Source organism: Bactrocera latifrons, unplaced genomic scaffold (assembly GCF_001853355.1).
Source record: "Bactrocera latifrons isolate USDA-ARS-PBARC rearing strain unplaced genomic scaffold, ASM185335v1 scaffold_52, whole genome shotgun sequence".
In the NCBI taxonomy this organism is placed as follows: domain Eukaryota; kingdom Metazoa; phylum Arthropoda; class Insecta; order Diptera; family Tephritidae; genus Bactrocera; species Bactrocera latifrons.
The window spans coordinates 1084174-1107552 of NW_017537179.1; the positions used below are offsets into that span (position 1 = coordinate 1084174).

The 23379-nt window shown below is 35.7% G+C and overlaps 1 protein-coding gene across 1 annotated transcript; it reads right to left on the reverse strand.

Annotated features, from left to right (window-relative positions):
• Positions 1-5689: 5689 nt before the first annotated feature.
• On the reverse strand, positions 5690-11229 carry LOC108974016. Its single transcript, XM_018941587.1, has 2 exons — positions 11047-11229; positions 5690-6287 (listed from the first exon to the last, which is right to left on the reverse strand). The coding sequence occupies exons 1-2, from the start codon at positions 11047-11049 to the stop codon at positions 5844-5846; spliced, it is 447 nt and encodes a 148-aa protein (XP_018797132.1). The 5' UTR covers positions 11050-11229; the 3' UTR covers positions 5690-5843.
• Between the last annotated feature and the right edge of the window lie 12150 nt (positions 11230-23379).

Consider the following 23379-nt stretch of genomic DNA (forward strand, 5'->3'; position numbering starts at 1 on the left):
ATCAACCAGCTGTGCAGCGGCACCTTCCCAATTAAGGGATCGGATATTCCAGGTGCATGCCCTCAAATCATAGTCCTTAATTCGTTTGTCATGGTCGTCATCAAAATATTGATATTATTTGGACGGCAAAAAGACTTCTTCGAAACCAATTTTTTTTTGGCTAATATTTATTTAACGCCAATCGGCACCTTGCATTAAATAACAATTATAATTCTAAATAAGAAATCAGGGTTAAACATATAAAATTCGGAGTTTAACAAGTAACTTAGTTCGTATGCTACAAACAGAGAAATACCTTCTTGTACTTTATTATAAAACCAACTAATCCACTTCTTCTATTTTGTATAGCTCAATTCAGCTAGATCTTAAAAAGAAAGCGTTAGGACTCACATGGTCGGCTTTCTTAAACGTATAAGAAGGAGGATAATTCGGTAATAACACCCAATAATGATACAAGCATTATCATCTTTGATCCTTATGAAGGACTGTTCTAGGTTATTGTTTCCAATGGATATAAGCTCAGCTTTAATTGTTCGTTTAACAGAAATCAGGACACCACCTCCTCCCTCGCATCCTGTCGAAGTATCCCTGTCCTTCCTAAGTGTGATATAGGAGCTATCGATGAATTCATTATTTTGAATAGATGAGTAAAGCTCTCTCTGTGATACATATTGCAAGCTACCTGACGATGAAGTTAGGAACTTGCTCAGTTTTGTCCTTAGATCGCGCGTTTTCTGGTAGAATAAGTGTAGCTGCTTTAGATTTCCTTTCCTCGACAACTTGGTGAAAGTTTGTATTAACAATTCTATGCTTGCCATTCACGTATTTAATGGTTTGTTTTTCACGCCATTGTCATTCAGCAATCTAAGTTTTTCCCACAGTGATTGCAATTGTGACTGCTGAGCCGGAGTGAGATCTGACTTGAAGGAGACTCGTGTGTCAGGATCAGGTTTGGATTTTAGTATTTTCTGGCATGAGTGACAGACTGTGTCTCAATTAGCAAAGACCTAGACCTAGACCTGTTGGACGCAATCATTCAGCAATCTAAGTTTTTCCCACAGTGATTGCAATTGTGACTGCTGAGCCGGAGTGAGATCTGACTTGAAGGAGACTCGTGTGTCAGGATCTGGTTTGGATTTTAGTATTTTCTAGCATGAGTGACAGACTGTGTCTCAATTAGCAAAGACCTAGACCTAGACCTGTTGGACGCCCTAGCTTGCGTAGCTTGAACTATTTCACATTGCCATGGAGTTCTTCGAGAATAACTGTTGATAACCGTACTCTATCTTCTTCTAGACGTACTTTACCATCTATCGTCTTGGAATCGGTAATATTTAATGCGATCACATTGGCTTCCCGCTTCTTACGCTCATTGATCTCCATAATAACCTCCTCTGGAGGAAGTGGAGAGAATGAATTTAGTTTGTCTTCTTTCTCCCTAATTCTTTTATCTAAATGTGAGCACTTTTTCGACATAACCTCGTTCAGTTTATTTATCTCATTCCTTATATCTGAGAGGTTGGCCTCAATAGACTGCTTAAATTTATCAAACTTCGACTTAATTTTGCTTGACAGTTTGATGAGTAAATTTTCATACTTATCGAGGGACGCGTCGTCTGTGACATCACTGTCATCCTCATCTAACTTAGAGTCTCGCTGGGCATCTCATATTCTTAAACTAACCTCGCAAAGACACTTGTCGCATTTCCGAACTGTTTTATTTTTTAAGACTTTAGGGCTGTAGCCCTAAATTCTTCGCTGCTGAGCCCGGTACACCGAGCGCGATGCCAATAGCTGCATTGAGCACATTGAATGTTGCTGGAACCTTCTTGAATAACCTTAAGACAAGCCCCGCATGCACATTTGCTTCTTAGGAGGCATAATCACCGTATATATTGCTTCTTCGTTTATTTTCCCCTAACTTAACAAATCGTTAAGTAATTAAATTTAGATATTATAAAAAAACAAGTAAGGAAGGGCTAAGTTCGGATGTCACCGAACATTCTATACTCTCGCATGATAAAGTGATAATCGAGATTTCAGGCGGGTTGTGAACCGATTTCACCCATATTTGGTGCAAGTCATCAGGGTGTTAAGAAAATATTATATACCGAATTTCATTGAAATCGGTCGAGTACTTCCTGAGATATGGTTTTTGGTCCATAAGTGGGCGAAGACGCGCCCAATTTCAATTTTTAAAAAATGCCTGGATGCAGCTTCCTTCTGACATTTCTTCCGTAAAATTTTGTGTTTCTGACGTTTTTTGTTAGTCGTAGTGTAGTTAACCTTTGTATGGGAGGTGGGCGTGGTTATTATCCGATTTCTTCCATTTTTGAACTGTATAAGGAAATGCCTAAAAGAAACGACTCTATACAGTTTGGTTGACATAGCTATAGTAGTCTTCGAGGTATGTACAAAAAAGTTAGTAGGGGGCGGGGCCACGCCCACTTTTCCAAAGAAATTACGTCCGAATATGCCCCTCCTTAATGCGATCCTTTGTGCCAAATTTCATATTAATATCTTTATTTATGGCTTAGTTATGACACTTTATAGGTTTTCGGCTTCCGTCATTTTGTGGGCGTGGCAGAGGGCCGATTTTGCCCATCTTCCAACTTAACCTTCTTGTGGAGCCAAGAAATACGTGTACCAAGTTTCATCATGATATCTCAATTTTTACTCAAGTTACAGCTTGCACGGACGGACGGACAGACGGACAGACGGACATTCGGATTTCAACTCCACTCGTCACCCTGATCACTTTGGTATATAACCCTGACTCTTTTAGTTTTAGGACTTACAAACAACCGTTATGTGGACAAAACTATAATACTCTCCTTAGCAACTTTGTTGCGAGAGTATAAAAAAGAAGAAAAAGAGATTCTACGAAAAGATGAATGATGAAAAGAATGAATGAAATGAAATGTTAATATTATAAAATTATACTGTGGAACATATAGGAACTTTCTTGAGGTGCATTTGGTATTTGCTTTATAGTCGTCGTCTGTATTGTGTTTATCAAAGAATTTTTATAAAAATCTGCCAGCCGTTGTCTTAAAGGTAGCTGCGCGGTACTTTACTTCACCACCCGATGGCGGTACGATTGCAAACAAACTATGTGCAGATTTGTTTTGACAACATTTAATAACGGTTTATAGAACTGCCCAAAAACATCAGTCGAAAAGAGGATTTCCACGGTTTTCAAAGATTCACAAGGTGAAATCTTTTTCGACTACCTAAAGAAAGGCAAAAAGTGGGCCGAATTGTCCGTTTGGTAAAGGAAAAAGTGCTGTTCCACAATAAAAACGCATCGACTTGCTAAGCCATCGTCACGACCAAACTTTTTGGATTAAATTATAAAAAAACTGCCCCATCCATCGTATTTTTCAGATTTGGTATCGTGCGACCTTGTTGTGAATTAATTCAAAATTGTCGGTTTTCTTATGTTGGCTAAGTATAAATAAAAGCTAACCAATGTTCTAAAAAATATTTTTCATATTTTTTCTCTATTTTCATACCCCGGGTCAGTTGTGTGAAGTTTGCTACGATGTTTGTAACACCCAGAAGGAAACGTCGAAAACTATACTATATACGAGTATACATATAAGGTGTGTTCCAAAGTAAACAGGACTTTTTGAATCTAACGCCCCCCGGTGCCACCATCTATATGGTTCTTTAGAATTTGCTATCTTTATTGATTGTTCAGTGAGAATTTCATGATATTTCATTGATTGGAAGTGAAGTTATTTCGTTTTAAGTGTCTGTATGTTTGTGTTCTCGGTGCGAAAATGAGCTTCGAACATAGAGCCAACATTAAATTTTGTTTTAAAGTTGGTAAACATTTTACCGAAACGTTTCAATTGATGAAACAAGTTTATGGCGATTATGGCCTATCCCGTAGCAGAGTGCACGTGTTTCAAAGTGGTCATGAGGATAAATCAAAATCCGTGATCACCGGAAATTCCATCGAAACTGTGCGTGAATTCATCAAAAATCAGCCGAAATCATCATTGAAATTCAGGGAAATGGAATTAAACATCTCCAAATAATCGATTTATCGCCGAATATTTGGTCTTACGAAAGGGGTGTGTACGGTTTGATTATTTGACCAAAAGTCACATTTTAAAAATTAACCAATCCAGGTATTCACCTGATATGGCACCGAGAAAATGCATTTGCCCATGAATGCAAAGCGTTATGCAGACGTAGATGCCATTCAAAAGGCTTGTACTGGCATACTGGCGGCCATACCGGCCAACGAACTRAAACACTSGTTCGACATGCTTTTGGACCGTGGAAAAAGCTGTATTGAAGCAGAACGAGACTATTTTGAATAGAATAAATTGATTTTGCCGAAAAAACCATTTGTTTTTTATATACATACGCACCTTGTATGTATATAAATGATCTGCGTGACGTGCTGAGTAGATTTAGCCATATCGTTCTGTCTAAATATAGTACGGATTCACACGAACTTGTCCCTAAGCTTACACCGTTTTTCTCTCCAAGAAACCGCTCATTTGTCTGAACAGCAGCACTATGAGATGTTGCCGCCATGCAAATCTATCACCAAAATGAGGTCTTTGTATTTGAAAGTTTTTTTTTTATAGGGCAACGGTGCACCTCAGATCGGGTCACTATAGCATATATATATGTATGTAGCTGCCATACAAATTAATCGATCAAAGTTCTATTACAGAATTTTATGTATTTGTGAAGGGTGTAATAGCTTCGGTGCAGCAATCCAATTATTATAAGCTGTTAAACTTGAAACTTATGACCGATTGAGCTACTCACCGACCAATCAAACGTAATTAATCACATATTTGAAAAAACCTTGCGAAAAGTTGCACTCAATTTGTCGAGTAATTGCCACTTTCTCTCCCATGGTTCTTTTTTGAGACAACATCTAATTAAGTTCACAAAATCCCGTAAAAATTATCATAAATCACCGCAAACGCCGGTGTCCAGCGGAGAAACCGAGCTGGCAACAAATAGCTCCACGCAGAGCGCACAGTAGCCTCCGACCATATTATGGCTAATTACTAATTAAACATAATAAATTAATTGGGCTGCGTTTAACACCTGACAATGCTGCTGGCATACTGGCACATAAATGAGCGCGAATCAACAAACAAAAAATACGAAAAAATAAAAAATAGCCAGCTATCATACAAACAAATAAAAAAGCGAAGCCGCAAAAATCGGTAAGCATAACAAATTAATATTCAGTTAATTGTTTTCGTTGTTAACACAGCGGCCATAATACTATCAATTGTTGTGGTCACATCGGCTTGTATGTCTACCTTCATAAAATTCATTTGCATGTACATACTTATGTATATGTGTGTGTGTATTTCATTGTCGAAATTCATACGCTTAATTACGACCCATTGATGACCACTTGCCTCAACGCTCGCAAAGTGAAACACACTCGAATGTACATGTACATATATTTATATAAGCTCCCACAATTAGTTGCGCATAAACTCGACAACTGTAAAAAATATCAGATTTGTTTATTTGCTTGTGGCCACTTAACGGCCACTCGTCGTCCACGACGACTTGTCGACGACACGTCGCCCGTCGCCAAATTAATGGCCTCATTATGCTTGTCACTAAACACACACGCCCACCGCTCCGCACAAGCCATTAAACACATCTATCAAATCGGACAATCGGTTGGCTTATATACTCAAATATATATTTATAAAAATATATATGTTTATAATTAAGAAATCAATCACAATAAGTCAGCACTTAAAACTAATCATCTATAGTGTAAAAATAAAATACAACAAATGAGTTATAGTTTTTCTGCAGAGTGTCGCATAAAATAGAAGTGCTCACAGTTTGGCTGCTTTTCTGAACACGCTAATCGCGTAGAATTCCGGTAGCCGATACAATTTGAGACGCTGATGACTAAACTGGCCATTGGTCAGCGCTTTCACATAGAATATATCCTTCATGGTGAGCTCACGTGGGCCGCTGCTCCCATCTTTTACTTCGTTGGGACGCTGCTTCGCTGGGCGGTAGGCTTTGCGCTTCAATAGTTTCACATAAATTATTTCGTTGTCGTCGTCGTCAAGTTCACGTCCCTGGAGCTGCAAATTTCTTGGCATCGGATAGAGTAGCAGCGGCTGGATGGGTAACACTTCATTGGGTTGTTGCGCATAGTCCAATGCCGCTATTGGTCCTAATGTTTCGATTGTGGGTAACGGTGTGCTTAAGGTCACGAGCGTTTGTGCCATGAGATAAATGATAAAACTGATTATTCGGTGATTGTTGTGCTGTTTGAAAGTGGGTGAAAACATAGAGTTTATATAAAGGGTGATCAATTAGTATTGAATATAGGCTCATATGGTAATATGCATGTATCGACTTCGATTTTAATGCATTTTTTTTTTTACTACCTGGACCCTTTTCAGATATATATAAGTCCTTATGCCTTTAACTTTTTTTATCAGTACAATTTAATTATATTACTTTACAAGGTTCTTTCCAAAGTAAGCAGGACTTTTTGAATCTAGCGCCCCCTGGTGGCGCCATCTATATTTCGACTAATGCGTTAGAATCTCCTATTTTTATCGATTGTCCAGTGAGAATTTCATGACATTTCATTGATTTTAAGTGAAGTTATTTCGTTTTAAGTGTCAGTATGTGTGTGTTGTGACCAATTATTTGATCAAAAATCACAATTTCACCATTAACCACTCTCCGATATGGAACCGTGCGACTTCTCCCTTTCGGAAAAATGCATTTGCCCATGAAAGGAAAGCGTTATGCAGACGCAAATGCCAATCCAAAGGATGGCACCGGCATACTGGCGGCCATACTGGCCAACGAACTAAAACACTCGTTCGACATGCTTTTAGAAAATGCAAAAAGCTGTGTTGAAGCGGAAGGAGAGTATCAACCTTGTACTTCATGTACAATCTGTTGGAAGACTGGTTGAAATCTTTATTGAGTGCGTTAAAACATTGAAACACGATAATTTTACATTAAATGAGGGCAATGAAAAAGTAGTGGAAGTAAAATATTTAAGAAGAACTCTACTACTTTCGCAGGAAACTGTTTACGTCTCGCTATACAAATCGATCATTTGCAACGAAATAGAGGTCGTATGGTTCCGACACGCCACCATAGTGGCTCCGAAAAAATTCATTTGTCCAAATCGTCGATGTCTAAATACTAAAACATATAGTTGCTATTCAAACGATACAACTTAAATTTTCAAGGTATTTTTAAAAAATTTAGCAAGGATTATTTTTCACGGCAACTCACACGTAATTATCAAACTTAAGTCTTTGAAAAGATTACACTAGTTTATAGTAATTTTGCGTAAAAAATTTTTCAGTAAAAATTCATTTTTATTGTAGTGTAGGGGTCAAACTACCACCGTTTGTTAAAATGACAAAATTAGCTGCCATACCTCAAATAACCATATAATTTCTCTTTTATATAGAGGGTAATCAATTTCGAGGTTCCCTTCTCAAAACAATATCGTGAAGATTATCTATTTCAAATGCTGGCCGCAGCTACATATTAGGTTGTCAAAAAAGTCTTGCGGTATTCCTTGCGGTGTTTTTATTGGATTTTCAATTGTTCACAACATTTTTTTTTGATGACTCATGCCCAGCTCTTGACCGATGCTACGGCTGCTACTAGTCGGTCTCTTTCGACCAATTCAGTGATTTTATCGCAATTTTCGACGACAGGCCTTGCGGAGCGCGGCGCATCTTCGACCACCTCTACACTAGAACGAAAACTTTGAAACCATCGTTGTGCGGTGGAAATGGAAACTGTGTCGGGTCCATAAACTGCACAAATTTTATTGGCGGCTTGAGATGCAGTTTTGCCTTTATCGTAGTGGTACTGTAAAATATGCCGTATTTTCTCTTTATTTTGCTCCATGTTTGCGACGCTATAACTCACGAACGACTTAAAAGAAACGACAATCAATCAAACACGTTTTAGCGCGTGAAATGAGCTTTCCAAAAAGGTATAGCATGACGCCAACTAGCGAAAATATCGCAAGACTTTTTTGACAACCATATACATCTCAGATGGTACAGCCGCTGGGTTATGTAAATTTATAAGAAAATGTATTGGCAACTCTTGGCAAATATGGTACATAATTTTATTAATTATATATAATTTCATTTTTTTATTATGTGAACAAAAATAATTGAACAAAAGTTAAATATTGAATAAAATTAATAAAAATTGCTCTTTAGTAGTTAATTATTGTTTAGTGCAGTGCTCATCAAAATAAACCCAAATTTTTTCTGTATCGTATATATGTATATGACTCAAAAATGCCTCCTAAAAAAATCACTCAGCCGCAGCTTACTTGTGCCATTCGTAAAATTGTCGCTAATTCAGCAAGTGTGATGTGCGCAAATTGCCGCACATGGACTCATTCCAAATGTGCGAAACTTAATAGAGCGGAATTTACCGAGCTAGCAAATAAAATAAAACATCAAGGTTATCAATGAAAATGTTGAACAAGCCGTTTGGAGGTTACCTTGACACGACTCACGCGTGATCTGTGATGAAAATGCTATTGAAATATACTTGGATCACCCGTTACCTATATAGTACCATTTGTTTAAAAAAAATTGATTTTATCCTCCCTTAGAAATCCAGAAGTAAGTACACGACTGAACTTTTTTAAAAATCATTCATGTAACTTGCACGCCGTTTAAAATATTGAAATACCTGCGCTGAACAATTTCATAACAGTGTTCAATTACTGCAAGCTTAATTGTGTTTAATACATTGTCAACAAATAATTTTACGGGAAAAAAGTTTATTATTTACAATAGTTTGTGCTCTTCACACCTATCATTATAATTACAAGCGGGTAATATTGTGGCATTGGTGAGATTGTGTGCTTAACACGTTCAGTGCCATTTAAAATTAAAGTCATATAGGAATTATATGTTGTTAGGCGAAAAATAATTCATAGAAAAAAATTTTAATGAGATTCAATATTTTAGAAAAAAGTCAATTTTCATAGTAATCATTTCTAGTTCAATTTTCATTAGTATTCATTTCTATTGAGTATTAAAAGAAGAAATCATACATATTTCAAAAAAACATAGATATTTCAAAAATCGAATGTTTTACTTTATATTTTTGATGTACATATATTTAAGAATACACACAGAAAATTTCATATGGTTTCGGTAAATATTTTCGAAGTTACACATAAATTCGAAAAAGCGTTTCAGAGTGTTTGGAAGTACATACAAGTTGATGACCAACAATATACGAAACGGCTAAACCGATTAGTTTCAAATTTTAACAGGATCGTTTCAAACATATTTTTTAGTAATTACACGAAAACTTTTTTCACCAATAAATAGTTTTATTTTTATACCCTGAACAGGGTACATTAATTTTGTCACGAAGTTTGTAACACCCAGAAGAAAGCGTCGGAGACCCTATAAAGTATATATATAAATGATCAGTATGTTGAGCTGATTCGATTTAGCCATGTCCGTCTGTCTGTCTGTCTGTCCGTCTGTCCGTCTGTCCGTCTGTCTGTATATATACGAAGTAGTCCCTCAGTTTTTAAGATACCGTTTTGAAATTTGCAAACACCATTTTCTCTTCAAGAAGCTACTCATTTGTCGGAACTGCCGACATCGGACCACTATAACATATAGCTGCCATATAAACTGAACGATCGGAATCAWGTTCTTGTATGGAAAACTTTCACATTTGACAATGTATCTTCACTAAAGTTGGCACAAGTTATTTTCTATGGCAACAATATAATCTCCGAAGAAATTGTTCAGATCGGTTAACTATAACATATACATAGCTGCCATATAAACTGAACAATCGGAATCAAGTTCATGTATRGAAAACTTTCACATTTGACGTGGTATCTTCACGAAATTTGACTTGGATTACTGCTTAAGGTAATAATATAATCTCCGAAAAAAATTTTCAGATCGGATTACTATAGCATATAGCTTCCATATAAACTGAACACATAATTACTAACAGAAATGCACCTGTGAAGGGTATTTAGCTTCGGTGCAACTGAAGTTAACGTTTTTTCTTGTTTTATAAACAATTTAAGGCCGAAATTTTGGTCAAAAATCGATTTTTTTTTGGAAAACCACCATTTTGTCAAATTTTGCTTTTGCTTATTATTTCTTTGATTAATTACTCGATTTATCATTACTTTAAGAAATTTTGTTTGCCTTTTTAATTTTAGAAGATCCAGTTCTATATCTTGGTCAATGCAAAACGTTTTTCATGGGGAGCTCCCAGAGATCAGCTGTAAGTTCTTTCCAAATAAATATTTTTATATATAATATTTAAAAGTTTTCTCAAAAAAAGAATCCGGAAAATCCAATTTTTTCATCCTTCTAACTGTATATAACCCCTTAAAAGAAAAAACGATCATGATCTGTTTGTCTAATTGTCCTTTAAAATGAGTTATCAGTCAGAAATTTTGCGCACTCCTTTTCATCCCATGAAGTTGCCCATTTGTCGGAACTGTAAGATATAAACTAATCATAAAAACTATTCGAACAAACTGAAGTCCTTGTATGCAATTTTTTTTTGAATTATATAATCTTAGAAGAAATTTTCAGTTAGGACGTTGGGGCTACTATAGCATATAGCGCGATTTAAACTGATCGATCAACCATAGTTAAGGATATTCTTATAAATATGTTCATATACTATAAAATATGCACTTTTGTAGATATTACATAGAAAGTATCGTGTTCACTTATTTTCGATCCTTTCGTCTATGACGTCGCAGTGTATTCTTCTGTCAAGTGCTTTCCAAATAAGTAATGGCACGAAACTCTCGTAATGTGTTTCCCATTATTCTTAATTTTTTTTTTTACAGTTACCTACACTCAATATACAACTTATTCAAATACATTTTCTGGGTTTTCTGTACACGAAGCGGTAATTTTTAGTACTTTTCTCAAATTTGATTTTGTACTTGTTTGCTCTTAAGGATTTCGTCCAGTAATATAACAAAATAACATTCTTAGAAGTTTTATGTGCGCGTACCATTTTGTAGTGTAAACCGGTGGATCTATTTCGTATTTCGTATTTTTTATTTATTTTATTTAAAAAAAATAAAATTATTTTCTATTATCTAAAATCACTTTAAATTAACTGAGCGTCCTTCCTTATTAAATTTATTAACAACTTAACGCCGCCGTTGCGAAAGCTTGCGTGAGCTGCGCGCCAAAGTCAAACGTTAACTGGCACTCCGGCAAGGCCGTTGTAACTTCATTTACTGCAAAGCGCCTGCGCAGCGTCTCGCAGAAGTCAACGCATCGCCAAACAAACAATTTTGCACGCACCTATACATACAGGCACTCACACATTGAAACATACACGTTCTCATGCCGTCAAATATATATGCTTGTATGTAGGTGATAAATATTTGCGACAAAGCAAATGAAAAATCGTTGGAATTATAAAAACAACAACACAACAGCAGAAACCATCGGGCAGATCAAGTGTTTGCAAATCGGTGATGCTAAGCATCATAACTGTTGACTATTTGTAGTTGCATACGGTTGTATACATTGTGTGTATATGACATTTACACATTTCGTACTTTAGTCCATGTGCTTAATTTGGCTCAATAGCAAAGAGTAATAATAGAATATGAACAAAAGAGACTGCCATTAGGAAAAGACGGACCACACACTTCTTATATAATATTTGTGCTGTGATTTCGACCTTTTTCTATTTGTTTATCCAAGCATACACAGGTGTAGACGTTTAATCTCGAATATGAATGACCAAAAGCTATTTGGATTTCGGTAAAAAATGGAAGTGCTTATTAAAGCAAAAAATGTCTATGTAGGTATGTACTGCCAATTCGCGTAACTATGGATGCATAAACAAGGAAATTGCCAATTAAAAGGTTCTATTGCAGAAGAAGAGCTCGAGTGTGATCATCGCACTATCCGAATTGCAATAGGCTGAACTCCTACATAGTTATGCATACATGGCCCCGGTATATCCAACATATGTTTTCTGTTGAGAAAGTTCCCGCTTGACCACCTAAACTGTTTCGAGGCGTTCGACCGTCGGAAAGAGTGTGTGATGAGGAGGTATAAATGATAACAAACTTACATACACAACAAAGGCCAATATATTGCGACTAATATAATTATTTTAAAATGTCCCAGATCTAATAACCCTTTGGAGAAGTATGAAATTCTTACATTGGCTGACCGACAAAAGAAAGTATAATTATAAGTATATTACGAACGTGTGACATTTTTATGGAGAAACAAACTCGATCGGTAACCCTCGTATTTACATATACATGTTTTAGAATAAATCAAGTATGTGTAAATAATAGCCAAACGCTTAGAAAATACGAATATTGGCAAGAACATTACCTACTCACACGCATTATGGTAGTCGTTAGATGATTGCTTATGCAAATTTTCACATCTTTAAATTTTAAAAAGCATAAAATCTGTCATGTTGATATATACATATTGAAAACTGCCTAATTGTCGGCGCGTCTAATGTCCTACCCTCCATGTAGTGCGCAAGTATAAATTTGTCTCTTTCCGCGTACTTCTGATATTAACTGACCATAAAATGTTTATTCTCTAAATTAACAACAAATAATTGGCTTTTAGACAACCAAACTTCATACATAAAATTAAGTCATATATGCATTTGGTTGATGCTTTTAGCGGCTTGATTTATCAATCAAAATTGTTTTGAATATAAACTTTTGAATATTTTATCGTTAAAGTTCCCCTATAGTTGTGTTGAGCCAGACGTGGTATGTTTCGAAGCATAAGAGATGTCGAGGGCTTCTCATATTTTTATAATGCTGGCAAGACTCTTTATTATTTCACGAACTTTTCGAACATTTGCGTATTTTATAATCTGGACATCTCAAAATTATAAATTTTCAATCGAACCTTTTGCTTCGTAAAGAACTGGTAACAAATTCTTTCATCTTTGACAATTCATACTTGATGAAAAAATGACACATATTATCTGATATTTTATAGTATTTACATACCTACAGACTTTTCACATCCTTTTTACTTAAATAACTTTATATTAAATACACGCTAATTCGTTTATGGGAAAATTTTCCGAAAATTCATATTTTAAAATTTATCATCCACATATCATTTAACGGTCTATTATTGATCTTTCTTTCCTTTCTCTGCCCGGTTGAATGGACCGAGAAATTGAGCCTCAATGACTCAATTATTCCAGATTTCGAGGAGGAAGCATAATCCGTAGCCAGAAATGAGTAGTTAAATACAAATTTATAAGCGATATCTGCAGTATAAATGTCTTAGTATCATTCAGAAGAATAAACATCTTCAGCAAAGTGCATTTTGAACGAATTATGTCTAGAAAGATTTTTCCGTGACCGTAATACAATATGTACTCTGCTTAAAAAAATATCTTTTCTCATTTGTAATTATTTATTTAAATTTTTTTTGACAATTCGTTTAGTTTTTTCCATAAGAAACCTTTTGAAGCAGTTTTTCTAATGAAGTATCCTGAAGGCCACAAGTAGACTAATAATGCGCTGCAAAGTATTTAAATACGCGATCTACATTTATGTAGAGGTGGTCTGACCATAATGGAGAAACTTCAAAAGTAGATGGTAGCCACGAAGAGGGAGGAGTCACAGCCTATCTAAAAGTGAGGATAAAGCTATTGTTACAACTGCTCAGTCAAGGGAGGCTGAAAAATTTGAGGCCAAACCACGTAAAGTGGATCCTGAAAATTTTGATCACCGATTTTGAAAATAAGCACTAAATTAGGCGAGGGGTCAGACTCATACCCCGTGAATTAAAAATTTCGTCAAAAATAATTTTTTCTTTCATAATGTTATTGAAGTTTAGAGCACGACAAATTTTTAAATTATTTTCTCATGAACTACTGCAGAGAAATCGATGAAATTTTGTGTACTCAAAGAAAAATGATCATAATATGTTATACAAGTAGATGTCAATTCAGTAGATTGCTTGGGATATATTGAAAGCAAAAATATGAAAACAACTTTTAACGCCAACAAAAGATTTCATTCTACCCCAACATACCAGAAGGTCGCTTCCTGTGAAATAGGCGGCATTTTTTAGTTGTAATGGCAACTTACATATGTCAGGCTAGGATAGATAAGGCGGAAAATTGGAACAAGTATTGAATAAATGTCAGCTATAACAAAAATAAAATTTACTGAATAAACACTACCTATACTTTGGAAAACGAAAACGTAATTTTTTGAACATTCTATGTGAAAATATTATGATTCAGAGGAGTTCGAATTCGCAACATAAGACCGAATAGCACATGGAGTGTACTTTCAACAATTAAAATAGCAGATAATTTTTTTTATAAAAAAAGTGTAACTTAGCGTACACTATTAATGCTAACTATGCCTAGGTTCATGTTTTGAAGAAAAGAGAAATTTATCAATGTAAATGGGAAGCAATCTCACTACTTGTTGTGCCCTCCATCTACTACAGCGATTCGAAAAACAAGTGTGTTTTGTTTTCTTCTTCAACGCTGCTACGTACTTAAAATTCTGCCCAATTCTGCAATATGTTAAATACCCAAAATTTGTTTACATGTATTTATAATGCGCCAATAGCAGACGTCGAGCAATTCACGTTTTTGTAGAGCCAGACTGGCCAGCAGCAATGAGCGAACGTTGCTTTGAATAACAAGCAAACTCAAATTGTCACCAATGCTCCAAAAATAGATAAAATCAGTGTGTAGTGAAAGTGAATTTCTGCGACAAATAGTTAAGAATTGGGAGCTGCTTTCTCTTGCAATGAAAAGGGAAAACACCAAACGATTTCTGAGGGGAGCATCTGGCGACACGAAATGCGAATTGGAAATGAATTAATCGCCTACAATTTGCAGCTTTTGGTAGATTTCTTGCAAAAACAAATAAACTTATCCGCAGATTTTGCATAATTTGAAAATCACTTATCATTGGACGGCTATGCTTGAGCGCTCCAGCAAGTGCCTTAAAGATCGTTTGTACTTCAGAAGCTAAGAGTATCAAGTATATTTAAATTTCGTGGTGTTAGAAAAGTGAAAACGGCGGAGATTGCGCGTGCGCGGTGTAAGACAATCACTTCTTTCAGTTTCCTCTTCTCAACGTTTTCTAAGTCCATTTTTATCTTTCTAATCTTTTCGCTTGGAAATTGATTTGAAGTATTTTTGAGATATGCGCAAAATTAAATAATAAATGCATAAATCGAAAAAAGGTCGTGAGTAGCAGATATTTACCGACTTTTGTTTTTTCTATGCTACGTGATACTTCAACTCAGAAGAGACCAATATTTGCATATGTAATTGATTTCATCAATTGCGTTCGATGGTTGAAGTAAGTGGCCCCACTTGAGTGATAAGTAATGAAAGACGAATGTTTTCTGGAATGGAATGTATGTAGCATAGGAATATGAGGGTACTCAAATGAAATATACAAAGTGCGTTCCAAAGTAAACAGGACTTTTTGAATTTAGCGCCACCTATATGTCGAAGATGAAAGTTGGCGTTTGTTGCACGATAATGCGCCGTCTCATCGATCGACGCTTGTGGCCGCTGTTTTAAATAAAATAAATTGATTTTGCTGAAGAAATCATTTGTTATGTTTTTTTAAGTCCTGTTTACTTTGGATCGCGCCTAGTAGTAAAAAGTTAAAAGTGTGTTAGAAATACATAAGCTGTGTTCGTTAAAGGTTATAGCATTATCTAACCATTTAATCATTATATCAGCTATTTAAAGAGATTGCTAGTACTGAAAAATAATGGCCGAGTACCACATATTTATATTCGGTAGCATTGAATCAATTGTTCGGAAACAGTGAGCAATTTGAAAGTTAAGAAAAATCCTGTTTTATGAAAAAGCAGCAATGGAGAAGAAATACTTCTCAACGCGAGAAATCACATTTTAAAAACCGCTAACGGTTGTATGTATCACTTAAAACTAACCGAAAAAGTTTAACTTTATGAATCAATTCATTATTGATAAGGCCCATTTCTAACTCAATGGGTATGAAAACAAGCGAAATTGCCACATTTGGGATGAAGAGATTCAAGAGCTGCCACTTCATTCAGAGAAAAACCACGGTTCGGTGTGGTTTGTAGGTCGGTGGAATCATCGTTCGGTATTTCTTTAAAAATGATGCTGGTAGGAATGTAACCGTCAATGACGATCGTTAGGGTCTATTTGATGCCTCGGCGACATTTGTTTTTAAGAAAACGGCCCAACTTTCCTAACATCGCGTCAGTCAATGGATTTATTCAGAAAACACTTCGGTGAACAGATAATTTCACGTTTTGGCCCGGTCGATTGGCCACCAAGATCGTGCGACCGTTACACTTTTTCCAGTAGGGAAAGTCTATGCGGGTAATCCAATTTCGATTGAGGGCAGTTACCAGTCGAAATACTTGAATGAGTCATCGAAAATTCGATTTGAAGTTTTTTGAGTTTTTACTTTAAAAATTAAATAAATGTATCACCCTTTACCAATCCTCGGAACTATCTATATAACTAAAAATATTAGTAAAAATCGGAAATTAAACGTTCATTCATTATAGGGTCCTCAGACCTGGACACGATTTGTTTTAGCCAATATATATCTTATTTCTTAGTATTTATTGATATCCTAATTATGAAGTCTCAAATAATTCTATTTTGTTTTGGTCGTACTTATCCCTCAAATGTGACTGTTCTGATTGGCCCAATCTATCCCAATGTAGCGTACGGTTTCGATGAGAGAGTCCTTAACACTTCTGGTGTTAAATTGGTTGCATGTAGAGGATATTTTTAAAGAGGCTTTGGGACATGTGAAGTGGTGCAAACTAGTCAGACGTTGGGAGGCAGTAGTCGATCACATAAGGAGTTTAATCTAATAAATCAGAAGTGGTCTCACTTCTCAAGGATCAGTTCGTTTATTGTCGCCATCTGGCGAACAGATTAGTTGTATTTCAATAAAACTTTCGTGTTGCAGAACAAATGTGAATTAATGTATTTAAAAGTGAGATATATCGCGGGAAAAATATTTTGTTATATAATAAATTTTAAAGCTTTTAAAATCCAGTTTAACTGGGTCTAGCACTTCATGCTTAATACGATTTGGACAAGAAAAGAAAGTAAAATAAATATGTAAAATCTGTGTATTTGTGTGTTGGCATGCATAAATCCGTAAGTTTTTGTGTGTTACACAAACAAATCGAAACAGATTCATTTTGCTTTAGAAAATCAAACACGAAACGATTTTCTTATAAGCTGCTTAAATATCTTTTGATATGAGCGTTTATTCTGTCCTTTTGCTTTTGGGTTCTTAAAAATGCGCCTCGGCTTTATTTCTCTTCTTCCGTTGCTTGCTTTTGTTTCGAACTGCCGTACGACAAAAGAGAGTGACCGGCAAATCGAAAACAAAAATAATAAAAAAATAAATGATGACAAATTGAATGTTCGATTTGCACCAGTTGCATAAAAGACAAAATCATTAAAGTTATATAAGACGCTGTGAGACACTTTGTTAGCATTTATACAAAGAGTTTACTTAGAAAATGTTTAAATCTGCGAAATAAATACGAATGCAAACATATTGGAAGTATTTAACTTTTCTTTCTGTTTACTGAAGTATTGTCCTTGACTTTGCCATAATTTTAATTAACTTTTTTTTTGTGAAAACGGAATTGTTTCTGTTTTGTATTTTTGCTTTTGATGAACAACAGAAAGAAGAGATGAATGAAGATAGAAAATGCCCACGGCGGAAGGAAGTGCCGCCGGTCGATTTGCTTCATAAATCATAGCCGACGCAGTAAATTATACGTCGCCTACAAATAATAAATTAATTCATTTGAATAAATTAATTGTAGTTCAGTTAATGCATGAAGGCTGCCATTATTCCTCATTTATTACTCATAATAAAGCATTTTACTAGCATAACATACAATGAGATAATGACAGACAGCGTCGTGTCTTCGTGTGAATTTCAACGGTGATAAGACATAACGTATTTGTGAAGTGATACTTGTTTGGAATAAAAATGTTTTTCTCAGAATGAGGTTTTTCAACGGTTTCCACTATCAAAGATTTATATATTTATATATATAAGTAAGGAAGTATATTGGAGCTAAGGGAAGGGTTCGATTCAACCCATCCCATTATAAGAGAAGGATTATCTCTTAACTTCAGTCATATATGTATATGAAGTTTAAGTACTCGCTACCTGGTGGCATGAACAATTTTTATTGTATTTAAAAATATTTTGGTTATAAGCTGGCACATACTGATGACATTATTCGTGAAAAGTTTTATCCTGTTATATTAATTGCTTCTTGATTTGTGTACTGCTAATTCTGGTGGAATTTAAAATTGTGCTATATGAGAAGTAGGCGTGGTTATGGTAAGATTTTGATAATTTTCATAACGTGACTTAGGCATATAAACATAATGCCCCGTACGAAAGTTTGTCGAAATCGGTTTGGAAGGATCCTGATATATGGGATTTCATCAAAAAGTGGACGGTCCTACGTCCAACGTCCAATTTTTAAACTAGCTCCCATGAGGCTCTCTTGTACCATCTCGGTGGTAAAATTTAGTGTCTCTAGCGTATTTAGCTATTGATTTATCGCGCTTTTAGTAGTGAGCCACGCCCACTTTTTCAAAAAAAAATTTCACACAAGTGTCTCCTTCTAGCGCGATTATCTGTACCAAATTACATATTTATACCTCATTTTTGTTGCTTAGTGAAAACACTTTATATTTTTCGGTTAATGGCGATTTGTGGGCGTGACAGTGGTCCGATTAAGCCAATCTACGAATTCTAAATAACTCTATATTTATTTCGATTAGTTTTAGGTGCTACGTACGTACGTACTCTGTACTAACTGGTTGCAACATTAAAAAACAAAAATCGCAAAAATCAGTGATTTTGCGGAGGGTCACACTGAGGTGATCACTTAACATCTCTTTAGAAATTTAGACTTTTGATAATATAAAGAAACATTCCAATATAGCATTTTCTAAAGTCGTTGCTTACAGTTTATAATTCAATCTATTAATTGCAGACAAACTAAGGAGATTTCAGACACCTTTGCGATGAAAATAATAATTAGCGTAATTGTTGTCTGTTAAATTTTTTATTAAAAAATGGGCAAAAATTGGTGAGAAATACGTAATGGAAACCACGGAGGCTCAATAGAGTAGAGTTAACTATTAAAAATCATATCAAGTACCTGGCACTGATTTTGAAAGTAAACTGACTTGGAAACTCGATGTTAAGGAAAGGGTGAAAAAGGCCCTCTATACGATTGTAAAAAGATGCTAGGGGCAATTTTGGTGGGTCTTAACAAATAATGTGGACATCAAGTAAAATATAATACATAAAGTAAAACATAACGCATAGAGCGAATGTAACAGTTCGCTGCTCTCTGTATAAAGGAAGCACTAAGAACCATTCCAATGGCTGTACTTGAAAGTTTACTCAATCCCACCAATGGAAATTGAAGTGGAAAGCTCGGCAGCAATATCTGGCAGGAAAGCTGCTGAGTTAGCTAACAACCCCGGAAATCTCACATCGCTTTGGGTTTGTTAGTACATATAATGGCTATTGAAAAGCGCCTGAGTATACATATACTGTGTTCTAGGTCAAAAGAGCGTTCCAGGAAACGAAAACGCTGATGAGATTGTCACCAGTCCAGGAACTACGCCAATCGTTGACTTACACTGCGAAATTTACGAAAAAGATGACAGACTGATCAAGGTGAAATGGAATGAATGTCTTAGCGCAGTACAGATCAAGTGCAAGAGAACGGAAGGAAAACTAGCAAGCTTTCTACTCATTCGGTTTTGAAAAGACCGCAGAACGGTTGTTGGCCTAGTCACAGGTCACAACTTACTGGTTACATAGCCGAGCCGTATGTGGGTCGTTGTTAACGATGAGACATGTGGAAAGTGTCGGGAAGCTGGGACACCTTATCTGCAAATGTCTACTCTTATCTAGAATTAGGCTTAGATATTTAGGAGCTTCACAGTTCAAGCGACTGGATGAAGTATCTGAATAATAGTACATATCAAGTCTCTATTAAACTTCGCAAAAGGTGTTGACGTCCTGCACGACGTAAACCTCAGCTCATATTAGGACTCACATGTACTATTCATATGTACTATTATTCAGATACTTCATCATATACTCCCTTCTGACATGACAAAAGGCCAGTAGATCTATGTGTCAGGCAGCCAGAGTAACCTAAAGAAGTCTTAATTATTTTTCTGTTTGGTTAGCATGACATCTGTCAATCATATTCAATAACCTTACAAACATTCAACAAGCAGCATCATTTTTTTTATTATGATGAAAATATAAAATTTTGTACCGAAAAATTATGATTTTTGGCCAGCATTAATTTTTTGTTTCCATTTGAAAAAAAAGTGCTGCAGAGTCGCATTTAATGCTTTTCGATGTATATTTAAGGGAAATCATTTTGATATTAGAAATGAAGAAGGTGGTAGACCACCAAAAAAGTTTGACGCTGAACTGCAAGCAATATTGGATGCAGATGATATTTTGAGTCAAAAGCAGAATGTTGCACAAGAAATAAATTCAAACCGTTTGAAAGCTTAGGATAGATCCAAAACTGTAGAAAATGGGTGCCACATGAATTGAGTGAAAGACAAATATAAAACCTGTACGGAGAAAATCACGGGTTAATACGTGGACTGCCAAAACAGATCGCTGCGGTAAGAAGGCAATGCTCCGTTTTTGGTGTGGTATATCATAAGCTAAATGAGTTCAGGATACAATCAATTCGGCTGTGAGCTGCTACTCCACCCGTCGTATTTACCAGACTTGGCAAGGAAATAATTTGTGATACAAACAGAATCAAAGGATCTAAATTTAATGTACTTAGTATTCTAACAAAAAATCAACCGAAGGATCGAAAATTATTATAAAGAGTGTCTCAAAATTAACGAAAGATTAGAATTAAATAGAGGGTATCTAAAAATAACGAAACATAAAAATTTTTCGCCAAATTTTAAATAAAGTGCTGACAACCCTAAAAAAAATCAACAGCTAATAGTTCAGGCTTAATAAAAATGGAGCTGTACACGATATAAGAACATGTGTTCATTGAACAATATTTCAAAAATAATGAGTTCTACATGGCCGCAGTTCGAAAATTTCATATAAAATATGGACAAGCAAGGGTTTTAACTTCGTCAACTGTGGAGAATAATTGAAATGGCGGAAAATTTAAATCTTGATTTAATTATGGGACACCCTGCTTTGGGGATATTTGGGTTAGACGAAGGTCTTGACTGATTTCATTCATATTCGGCGCTAAACCACAATATCTGTTATTGGCCGTCAAAATGGAGCTGAAGTGCATAAAATGTTTAACAAGGTTGCCACAAAAAGACATCTCACCAGTATAGATCGATGAGGCATCATTGGAAATGAGCTAGGCAATCACCTGGCGAAAGAAGAGGCTGTAATTGCAACCATTCTTCGGTGTGGGCGCCCACTATTTACGACAGGAGCTATGGAAAGAGGAAAGGGCCAATAGAAGTCGCCTTGTTTTCTGAGTTTTGACAGGCGGGGGAGAGTGCGATACAAAACGGGTTATGAAACGAGTCGTTGTTCTTCAAAAATAGAATGAGGCAGCTTTTGAGATTTTATATAGGTCACTGGTAGCTCAAGTATCATCTGCAAAGATTAGGGTACTGTGTCGCCTCTGTGACCAAAAAATATAGACACAATCGCAAAAACGGTTTCGGGGTATCGAGAAAATGAGTTCAGTGAAAAACGAATATTATCTCTTTTGACCCAAAATCTTCTTCTTTTCATAGATTGAATTAAACGAAGTGTCATTATTACAAGTAACAGGTCGCAGTTTCTCAACTTTAAATTTATTTATATATGGGCTGGAGAGAAACTATATTATAACCATTATTTTACATTCACCTCATTTTGTAAAGATAACTTATATATTGATCGATATACACGGTATAATGCAACCGGAAGTTTTAAATTTCTATATAATTCTTATAAATATTCTGATATAAGGCATATGAGGGCTAGGGGTACATTGAACCAATGCTATCCATTTTTGGCTGTCAGACTTTCAAAAAGTACTCATGTACCAAGTTGCATCGAGATATCTTTCATTTCGCTTTCATGGATAGACAGACGGAGGAACAGTCACCTGGATTTTAGCTTATTGCCTTAATCCGAAACTACATAGATCCATATCGAATAGCTTCAGGTGTTACAAACATATTTCCGAAAGCCTCCTTGAAGAATTTAAGAATTTTCAAGTGCCCGAATAATTTCAAAACGAAAAACTTAGGTGTCATCTGAGTTACTCTAACAATTTTAAATATTTAAAACGTGCGAGAGTTTTCGATGAAAATATGTATTTGTAACTAAGTTCTTTTATGGTTAGGGCTACATTGAAATTTGACAACTTTCTACCCAATTCAGTGGGCGTGAGAGTGGGAAGTTACTTTCTTCTGTGTGTTCTAAGCAATGGATTATGTAGAGGATTTACATTATTACTGAGGTTATTAAATATATCCTTGCAAACTCTTTTCCGTGCCGTTAATTGAGAGCACTGATATTTTATTATGCTTGTGTTAATACGTAAGTTTGAACATTTTTATTTTTAAATGAAATGTGTTGAGAATTTTTAATTATGTACCCCAAACAGCCAGCTAAGCATATTTCAAGGCGTGCAGCAGTTGTTGATTGTGTTTTAACTGCATGCCATTACTTATGTTAATTAAACAGAACAAGAGCTTTTATTATCTTGAAAATAACTAAACACTTGTGCAGTGTGTGCCACGAAACTGGCGAAACTAAAAACAACAGTAATATTTGACCCATGTTGACCCGTAATGACCGCACGCCAGCGCCAAATGCCACAAGGGGGTGGCAAAGTAGGCTGTGTGGGATTGTGGATCATAAAGTTTCACTTTTAAAATTTCTATGTACTGTGTTTCACTGCTGGCCTGGACTTTATTCGTTTGGTGCTTGTTGTTTTTAAATGGACGTGTTTTTTGCTTGTCTGACCCAACGGCTCTGTAGTTGGCTGGCATATTTCTGATAGGAAGCCGTGTAGACAAGAATTGCTACATTTTGCAACAGAGGACGAAGTGGGAGGTGGGTGTAGCAATGAAAGTGAAAAAATGAAAAATTATTTTCACAAGCAGCAATCGCGTGAGTTGGCTTGCGGGATTTTACGGACTGTCGCGCCCATTCACACACCGTCAAACACATACAAACTGACTGCTGTTTGATGGGAATAGTAAGTATTCATAAAAGTAAGTATGTAAATGTAGATTCACACATACACCTCAACAAAC